We start from the raw sequence: 10,318 nt of genomic DNA, 5'->3' as shown, positions 1-10,318 counted from the left end.
GCAGGTGAGCAGAGTCAGCCCCATAGCAGGTGAGCAGAGTCAGCCCCATAGCAGGTGAGCAGAGTCAGTGGCGACAGGTCCAACCCCAGAAGAGTTGGATTAGTCTACCTACAACAACCCTGAGAAAGCGCTTGGCTCCCTGGCAGGAGGCACACTGCCACAAAAGAAAGATAGTGGCTGAGCAAGAAGAAAGAATGGAGTCAGACTGAGCCAAACAAAACCAGGGGCTGCTAATCTCAGAACCATCACAGAATACAAGACCTGCACTTAGGTGACAGCTCCCTGCCTACCAAGACTGCAGGAGGTCGGCAAAGCAGGGAGGGGAGCTGCCTCTCTTCTTAATCAGTTAGGACAATGGAAGTGACAAGTCTAGGGCCAGCCTAAGCTACATAATGGGTTGTAGGCTAGTTTGGACTACAGACTAAGACTACAGGATAAGAGAGTATTTGTGTGTACATATACACAAATGTAGGTATGTAGGTATGTAAGTGTGTATGTTTGTATGTGAGTACGCAGTAACTTATTTTGAGGGCAAATTTAGGACATTTTCATACAAGCTAATTAGAAGTCACTATAAAGGCCCTAACAGCTGTGACAAATGCTAGTATGCTGTAATCTCACGTACTCCAAGGACTAGTAGCTAGCAGGTAAATGACCAGAACTGGCTCCCCTGCGCTCTGTGAGGAACACCCTAAGTGAGGTGGCTGAGTGTGTACACAGCTATCGGCCTGGCTTCATAAGGGCCAAATGCTCGGTTGTTTTAAGTGCCACTACAAGCAGTGCTCTGCTCATGGGGAGAGCACACACTAGTCTTATTATTCTACATAACACAGGTGATTTCATCTAATTAGCTGAAGGGCCATACACAAAAATAAGCATTCCTGAAGAAACTGCTTCAAGACTGCACTACGAAGCCACGGCTGAGTTTCATGGTGCCGTCTCAGGAGTTACAGACCCAGCAGCTGTCATATAAACAACTGCCTTCCCCAGAGAAGGCTGACACACACTTTACCATCTCTGTTCCAGTAAGAACTTAACCTATGGAAATACTTAGAAAATTCATCCAAACCACACAAACATACATACAAGTAGTCTGCTTTCAAAAAACTGGAACAGCTTCAACAATGTCAAAGGAAAAGTAAATCAATGAAAGGACAAACTATGGATCAGACACTTGCAATTCAAGAACTTGGGAGACAGAGGCAATGGATCTTATCTTCAAGAGCAGCCTGGGCTACATACGACCAGTCACAAGAAAACATAAAATTACATAGCTGCAGTTTTTTTTGAGACAGGTTCCCTTTACATAGCCCTGGATAGACCATGCTGTCCTCAAAAACAAGACTAATCCACAATTCATTTTGTGAGGAGAGATGCTGCTACACTGGCCACCACTAGAGGGAGGGCAAGGTTAAGACCAGCGAGTAAATGGAGAAAGTTAAATGGCTAGGATTATTTCTTGCCCAGGGTCTGGGGCTGCACAACTACAACTGTTTCATGAATTTCTCTCCCACTTCATTGAGAAGGAATCTTGCTGTGTGGCCTAGGCAGGCCTTGTCCTCCTGAGCTCAAGTGACCTCTCAGCTCCTGAGGAGCTAACCTTACAGGTAGGTACCACCATGAGCTAAGCTTACTTTAAAGACATGAAGAATTCAAAGTTTTCAGATTTTTTTTTTGGTATGTGTGGCACATACATGTGAGTATCCACATGTACACAGGCACACACAGAGAGACCCAAGATCACCAGGCCTCCTCAGCCACTCCTCCTCCTTACCAAACATCTCTCAGCTGACCCCAGCTGGCTGGCTTGCCCCAGGAATGCATCTCTAAGCTTCGGTGTGCTGGGATTACAACCGGGCCTACACACACTCAACATGACTACAGCACTGGGGTGTCAGCACTCCAGCCTTTACACACACAGCAAGCTTTGTCTTACTTTTATCTGCTGAGCCATCTCCCCAGCCCTCATGTAGCTTATGCTATTCTTAATTTCTAAAAATTCCATGTATATGTACAGGTGTTTTGCCTATGTGCGTCTGTGTGCATGTGTGCCTCATGCCAGAGAGCTGTGGGGTGCAATGTGGGTGCTGGGAACCAAACATAAGACCTCTGAAAAACCAAGTGCTGCTAACTAGCCATCTATCTAAGCCCTCTTACCCTATCTTATTCTAAGGCATTTTTTCAAAAACCATTTTTTAAATTAACTGCACCTGTGTGCGCACACACATACTATATGTGCATGATTGCATGTGAAGGTCATAGACCAGTTTATATGAGCCAGTCCTCTCCTAGCACATAGTAGGACTCAAAGTCAGTGAATGAGGCCTGGCAACAAGTGCCTTTCTTTACCAGCTGAGTCATCTGGCCAGCCCCTCAGCACTAAAGAGCTGCTCTTCCAGAGAACAAGTTTGATTCCCAGAACCGATTCTCAGCCACAGGATCTACTTGACTCTTTACTAGTGTGTATTATAGGGTTCAGAACTCATCCAAGCTGATCATTTATTCCCCAATTCACATTTATCCTAAAAACCCAGGGTGTGGGAGGTACAGAGGTCCTCTACATACATACATACGTGTAGACACACACACAGAGTTATATCTGAAGATGCATAACCTGTTATCCCCCGAGAAAGCTGGGGCTGACATGGTTCCTGCCTGGTGACCTTGGTTCTATCTCTATGGCCAGAGACCACACCATATCCTCCCAGACCCTGGCAGTGACCTTGTTCTTCTCAGTCAGTCTAGATACTGTCATTATGGAAGGTGTCACATGCAGTCAATCTCCAGAACCCATCTCTATGGAGCTGTCATCTGCACTTTAGAGTCTCCACACAATCCCTTCTGATCTCTGCTTAGCTTACTATGTCATTTATTGTGCACATGGGACTGACTTAATTATCACCAGGAAATTTTCCCCAAAATTGTGCTGTGCTTAAATATCCCTAAAATAAACTACTCAAGGTCAGACTCCAGGGATTGACAAGTCTTAGACACAATCCATTCAAACCATGCATGGTAAGAGGGGTGGCAGTGCTGTGTGAAGCCTCTAATGGCACATGTGATCTGAGAAGCACCTACTCCAGGATGGAGACAGATGATGCCAGCTTGTCAAAGAACTAGGAAGGGAAAACAAACAATCAAATAGTCTCCTATTCAGCTAGCACTCTCAAGGGCTGGGCAGGATACCTTCCCAGTCCGATAAACGCCTCACACACGGAACTGCACATGTGCTAGGGACACACGTGACCATAACGAAGCATGCCCCATGGTATTTTACTTTCTTGTTTTGTTTTTTTCCCACATAGGGTTTCTCTGTGTAGCTCTCGCTGCCCTGGAACTCACTCTGTAGACCAGTTGGCCTTGAAATCAGAGATCTGCCTGCCTCTGCCACCCAAGTGCTGGGGACTAAAGGTGTGTGCCACCACTGCCCAGCTGGTATTTTTAACACCACAAAAATTTCTCTCAACCAATGTTCCCCTGTATTATGAGACACTTCTTGTAAAAACAAACAAACAAACAATTTCCACCTGCTTGAAAACATTCACTGCTTTCCAGCTTTAACAAAAGCTCACTAACTCCCCATCGACGTAGATCCTGAATGCCCAAACCTCTCACTCCCACTATTCTGCCCAAATAAGCTGCCTTTAATCCCAACACTCGGAGGAGGAGGAGGAGGAGGAGGAGGAGGAGGAGGAGGTGGTGGATCTCTGTGAGTTTGAGGCCAGCCCTGTCTTGAGATCCAGTTCAGGACAACCAGGGCTATACAGAAAAACCCTGTCTCAAAAAAACAAACAAAAAAAAAAGGGCTGGTGAGATGGCTCAGCGGGTAAGAGCACTGACTGCTTTACGGAAGGTCCTGAGTTCAAATCCCAGCAACCACATGGTGGCTCACAACCATCTGTAATGAGGTCTGACACCCTCTTCTGGTGCGTCTGAAAACAGGTACTTACATATAGTAAATAAATCTTTAAAAAAAAAAAAGAAAGAAAAGAGAGAGAGAGAGAAACCTTACCTCACTGGACTTCAGAAACTTAGGCCTTTAACCCTTTTGTAGCACTGGAAAGTGACCCCTAGGCCACACACACTAGGCAAGTACTATAGGACCGAGCACCACAGTCACTCCTGAAACATGGTGATTCCCTCTGTCCAATCTCCACTTAAAGACTACGGCCGAGGGAGATGAGAAAGGAGCACCACCCCGAAGCATGCGTCCCTTCATTTTAGGGATGTTGGGTTCATGTTCCCAGTGCTCTCCAAGGCTCACAGCACTCCCCGTGTTGTGTGTTTTTACCTGCAGTTCTTTTTGCAGAGGGGGCAGGGTGGGTCTTCCTCCATAATCCCAACAGGCATGAAACTCAAAACCCTACCACCTAGACTCTGTGTGCTGGGATTACAAGCAATCCTGCAATCCTGTAGGACTGCTCCAAACAATTTACTTTTATAGAGATTGAAATACTTGTGCCTTTAATCCCAGCTCTCTGTGAGTTCAAGGCCGGCCTGCGTCCAAGACAGTCAGAGCTACCCAGAGAAACCTTGTCTCAAAAAGACAAAATCAAAAAGCTTGCCAATGATTTCAAAGCCATCCTCAGTGGTAGCCCCAAGGAAAGAAAACGGTGCTTACGTCAAATGCCAGGTGTTGGCATGTGAAATGTCACTAGCAATCTAAGACTCTGACCACAGTTGAATCACTTCATCACAATAAAATCCATGGACAGTTTTTAAAAAGTCTGAAAGCTATCAAACACTGCTCTTTTTGGCAGGAGTCAAACATCACATAATCTCTCCTATCCTAAGACAGGAACAGGAAAGAGACAAGTAAGTAGACTTCAGTGACAGCAGAGGAACAAACAATGTTGAGGAATAGTGTGTAAGGGCCCCACCCCCACCACCCCCACAAGGAAGCCATCTTTGTATGGTAGAATTATGAACCTAGCTAATGCTTAAAAAGCAGAGAGATTTCAAAACCATTCAGAAATGTGAACAAGCAAGGTGAGGATGGGGCTTGGTGTAAGAGCACTGCCTCGTGCCAGCAGAGTTCACCAGCACAGGGGAAGTGAACTCATCTGTCTTACAGGAGTAGTACACTTCTAAAGTGTTTTCATTCCATCTCTGTGTGTGAAAAAAATCTGAGCAGTCATTCAAAAAACATTGCATATTCTGATTTGTCTCAGGCTGGGAATTTCAAGAGCAGATGTTTTTGATTCAGGCCTTATACAGCCTGTGCTCAGTGGCATAATTGTCAAGAGCTAGCATTTATTTCACCCTCACAAGCCTCAGGGGTAAGGAACTGTTTATTGGATCCATTTTATAGCTACGGATAGTGAAGCTTAGAAAGACTAAGAAATTTGACCAGAGCCAGGTAGTGATGACACTTAATCCTAGCATATGGAAGGCCAGCCTGGTCTACAGAGCTCATTCTAGGGCAGCCTAGACTATACAAAGAAACCCTGTCCCAGAAAGAAAAGGGAGAGAGGAGGGGGGAAGGGGAGAGGAGGGGAGGGGGGCAGGGGAGAGGAAGGGAGGAGGGGGAAGGAAAGGAGAGGAAGAAAGAGGGAGGAAGGGAGGACAAACAAACAAATTTGACCACATGTTCTGTAGCTCATACGTGTCATACCAACATTTAGAAGGCTAAGGTAGAAGGACTTCCTTTAAGTTCCAATGTAGCCTAGGCTACAGTGAGTGAGACTGTCTCAAAAAGAAAAGAACAAAATTTGAGCAGTAAGAAAGCTAATGAAGTGCAGGGCACAGACCCAACTCCCAAGCTCTCCACCTTTATTAAGTTGGCTACTGAAAATTCTGAGTACACATAAAGTACCAATGTCCAGGCAAGCTTCCCCAGATCCTACAGCACAGATGATGGGGAGTGGGGCTGGGGTTTAATGGGAAGATGGGTGCACAAAATTACATTCTTATGTGTCAGGGACATACATGTGCAGGCATAATACAAGTGTGTGAATGGAAGCCCAGAGTTAACATCAGATGTTTACCTCAAGCTCCAGTGTATGTTATTAAAGCAGGATCTCTCACTGAACCCTGAGCTGGATGAGTCCACTTGCTCAAGGAATTCCTGTTTTCTGCCTCTGAAGTGCTGGAAGAGATGTTAATTTTCTAACTTCTGTAACAAAAACATGGTCTTCCCAGCCTATGAAGCTTTGCCGTTATACCATTATCTATTGCAGACCGAGTTAAGGAAGAATTTAGAGTGACATGCTAATGACAGTTAGCACAGAGGAAGTCCTAAAGTGGCCCACTAACATATTCAAGAAACTGAGTTACCTTTTCAAAGGGAAAAGGATTTTGTCTAGGCACTGTACTTATAAACTTGTAACCCAGAGCTGAGAGGCTGAGGCAGGAAGGTCTAAGAAAATGGCAACAGGAAGGAAGAACAATTACATCTCTTTGATCCTTATAACTATCCCCAAAACTGTAGATGCCTCGAAAACCCACTCGCAGCTGAAGGAAGCATAACGAGGAGTCTGTCATTTTCTAAAACTGTAGCAACAGTGGAAGGAAATGCAAATGTGTTCAAGTGCACTCAAAGCTGTCTTTGAGCCACAGCAGTTCTGTAGGAAATTGGCCTTGTGCAGGCATGGCCTCCCTGCCTCAATCCTAACACATACACACAGCCTTTCTAGGTCAAAGAGCACTTATGGTAAGGTAGTTCCTCCCAGATCCGTCACTTACACACAGGCTCAGTTTCACCAACTGCAATACCCACTTGCAGTTCTTGCCTGTCTCCCTCAAAGGATAGCTGGAGAATATGGGGTGGAAGGGATTTTAAGACAAGGCAGCATGAAACAGAAAGCATTTAGCTACTCAGAAATCTAACCTCTGAAACCCTTCCATATAGTGTTTTTACTTGCTAGGGCAGCTCTATCCTAATAAGAGACAATTTCACATGCTGGTAGTTCTAAAGAGAGACTGAACCATCAAGTCTCTTTGTTTTGGGCCTGTTTCTATTTTTTTCACATTCCACATGTTGGTATTACAGGAGTAACTACCAGGAAAGATAAGGGTTGTCACAAAAGCTTCTAAATAGATTATATAAAAATACATTTTTAATATGGTTTTCATTGAGGAGCTGGAGGGCAAAGAGAGGGTTCTCAAGTAGCTCATGCTGGCCTGGAACTACTTATGTAAAGCCAGGAACAACCTTGAACTCCGGATCTTTCTGCCTCCACTACTTACAGCCAAGAAAAATGTTAGTTTAGGGGAGAAAAAAGCAGTGAGAGTTTGGGGTAGAAAGCTTATGTATGGTGCCCTATGTTCAAGCTTCCATTCCTAGAACCTCATACAAAGAGGGAGGAGAGAGGATACCAAAAATACAGGCTATTCTTGATACCAGCTGACATGAAATTACGTTTCTCTTTTGGTTATAGGATACGTGCTTCCCTTTCAGAAAGGAGGTAGAAGTATTATCTTTTACAATTCAAGAGATAAAATTTGAAAAGAACCCATAACCATTAAGAAACACTAAACAAGCGGGCCACAGTGACAAAAGTCTGTAAGCCCAAGGCTCAAGAGGCAAGTTTCGGGCCAGCTCGGTCTACAGAGCCAGCCCAGTCTACAGAGCCAGCTCCAAACCAGATGGAGCTACAGTGAGATCTTGTCTCAAAAAAAAATAAAAATAACAACAAAAGTGGAATTACTAAACAAAGCCCCAAGGCATCACTAGTCTGCAACGCTCTAGCATGTGTAAGTCCCTCTAGGAGCTGGAGGTAATAAATAACCCTAACCTTGGCTTACGGATGGTGCGGCTTCTGATCCAAGAGTTCTGTCTGCTTGCACAAGGAGGGGATGAACTTGTAATTATCAATTCTAGAAGTGAATGATATCTTTGTCAAATACACATATTACAAGTTCAGATTATGAACACAAAGGTTAAAGTTGACACAGGACAGGAACAGTGGCAAAAACCCGCAACCCCACAAGGGAGCCTTGAGGCCGGATTGCCAGTAAAGGGAGCCTGGAGCAAGATTGCCAGTTGAGTGACGGATCTGGCCACCTTGCCTCAAAAAAGAAAATAAATAGAAATCATGATTTAACCTCATCTATACAACAACCAAATTAGTTTTAAGTCCTTTTTTACATATACCCTGGCTTTCCTTCACTAAATTTCTCATGAGGTAAAAGAGAGAGCAGCTACCCAGTATTTCCTAGGCAACGATGACTTTAAAAAGAGCTCAATCCAACCCAGCACCCAGCACTCCATTCAACAGCCATTACCACTTTTCTACACACACATAAATGAAAGGAAATTCCAAGCTTCAAACTTTAAAAGTCACTGCTAATAAAAACAGTACGGGTTGCCAGAACTGCAGTTTACCAGGAAGCAGCATTGCCTTCAATTAGTACAATATTTTCCAGAAATACACTTTATTATATCTTAAACCTGCTCAAACAAGCAAGTGAATACATACCATAGTAACAGTCTAGCGTGAGGGCTCCATACCAAGACAGAGCACTTGCCTAGGAGTCATATCTGCCCTTCCCAGCACTACAAAAAACACACAGCTAGACATGCTTCCATGTGAAAAGCACTTCCTTAAAGGAAATGCAATAATTTTCCAAGTTATACATAAAAATCATTTTGAATGGACTATTTCCTATATACTTAGCCAAAAGGCACGCCTTAAATTTCAAAGCCTTTTGTCTTTAACAAATTTCTTCCCCAAAACATATGGGTCCCTTTCAGCTGCTCAGAACCCTTCTAGCAAGAACCGAAACTAAAACTCATAAAACCCCCCAAGTGCTCTGGGGCCTAAACACTACTCATGTTTTAATTATATTAAAAAATAATTTAGCAAAGAACTTAGATCAATAAATCCTGTATAAATCCCAAAATGTATTGGAGTCATCAAAATGAGGCAGAAGGCTTGAATAATTACTGCTCAAATTTAAAACAAACCCAAACCGTTAAAAAATTTACTAATTTGGCTTGTTTGTTTGCAAAGAAAAAGGAAATTCATCTTAGTAATCCCTAAAGCTGTGCACTGAAAAAACTATAACCAATCACACCAGATAAATCATGGGTATGGCGGATCATAACTTGCAAGTGCCTTTTTTTTTTTTTAAATCCTAGATTTTCGAGGGGTTTTCTCCTCCTGAGAATTTTTGTCTTTGAAAACCACTGACTCACGAAAACATTCCCAGGCCACTGCTCGCTCCAACCGAGACCGAGCATTATTAATTCTTCTAAGACTTTACAAATTTAGAGACACCAACTCAAGGCTTCCTATAACGCACGGAATAGCGTTCCCCTAGCATCCTGGCGTGGGCAGCAGCAGGTTCCCCGGTCATTCCGCTTTGGAATGAGAGTTCTCCCGCGGCTCGGAGGATGTGGGAAGATCCCAGGCTGGATCAGGCAGGGGATGGGAGGGAAGCGCAGGGGAGGGAGGGGAGCGGAGAGGACCGCCGCGGGCGGATGGGCTGCGGGGTCTGGGAGCAGAGAGAGGAAGGAGCCCTCGAGCATGACGAGGGCCGCGGCAGCCATCCCCGGGAGCCTCTCCGGGGGCCGGGCAGGCGTCGCTGACGCGGTGGCTTCGCGAAGGAAACCCGGTGCCCGCCCGGCCTCACCTGCAGGGTCACCTCCCGGGGGTCCCAGTGCGGCCGCAGGTGCCGCAGCAGGCTCAGGGCGCCGTCGCGGCAGCGCTGCTCCTCCTGGTCCTGCACCGTCACGTCCAGCTTCGGCACCTCGGGCGAGCCGGGCGGGACGTGGATGTAATTGGCCATGGCCCAGGCGACGGCGGACACGACCACGACGACCACGGCGACGGCGACCACGAGCGCGGCGGGCGCCGGCAGGCTGCTGGACCCTTCCGTCCCGGGGCGCCCTCGGCGGAGGGCTGCGGCCGCTCGGACGCACGGGCGGGCGGCGGGGGCGACGGGGCGGCCGGACCCGGTGCGCAGTGCAGAGACGCGGAGGCACGGCCGCTCTCGGGAAGATGCCTCGGTGCGCTAGACCGCGGGCGGCCGCGAAGCATGCCGGGACTGGCCTGACGCTAGCGTCACGCCGGGGGCGGAGCCTCGGCTGCGTCAGGCGGCCGGCGGGGTGGCGGAGCCCGCGGCACAATGGGCGGGCCTCGGGGCTCTCGGGGATTGGGGTCTCGGGGAGCGCGCACCGCCAGGCGCTCGGCTATCGTGGGGCTGGCTGGGCTTCTGCCCCGGGAGGAGTCCGAGTGCTGCCGAGCCCTGCCGAACTCTGCCGAGCCCTGCCGGAGCACCGTCGAGCTTTGCCGAGCCCTGCCGGGGTTCTAACGAGCCTTGCCCGAGCCCTACCGGAGCCCTGCCGGATTCTGCCGAGCCCTGCCGGAGCACG

At 46.9% G+C, this 10,318-nt stretch overlaps 1 protein-coding gene across 2 annotated transcripts in view; it reads right to left on the bottom strand.

The window, feature by feature from the left end:
• Etnk1 (ethanolamine kinase 1) overlaps positions 1 to 10,048 on the bottom strand; it is a 45,767-nt gene extending 35,719 nt beyond the window's left edge. The window contains exons 1-2 of one of the 2 annotated variants that reach the window (XM_031383834.1): positions 9,577 to 9,685; positions 7,737 to 7,818 (exon numbers count right to left, since the gene is read on the bottom strand). Coding sequence is in view for 1 of the 2 variants with exons in the window: in XM_031383833.1 (XP_031239693.1) it covers positions 9,577 to 9,732 (156 nt within the window). In the remaining variant the exon portion in view is untranslated. Of the gene's footprint in view, positions 1 to 7,736; positions 7,819 to 9,576 lie in introns of both variants that reach the window. The other variant, XM_031383833.1, reaches the window with a different exon arrangement.
• Positions 10,049 to 10,318: the final 270 nt, after the last annotated feature.

Source organism: Mastomys coucha, unplaced genomic scaffold (assembly GCF_008632895.1).
Source record: "Mastomys coucha isolate ucsf_1 unplaced genomic scaffold, UCSF_Mcou_1 pScaffold20, whole genome shotgun sequence".
Taxonomy (NCBI): Eukaryota; Metazoa; Chordata; class Mammalia; order Rodentia; family Muridae; genus Mastomys; species Mastomys coucha.
Note: the sequence above shows the minus strand (reverse complement) of the source record. Positions and strands in the feature narration are given on the sequence as shown.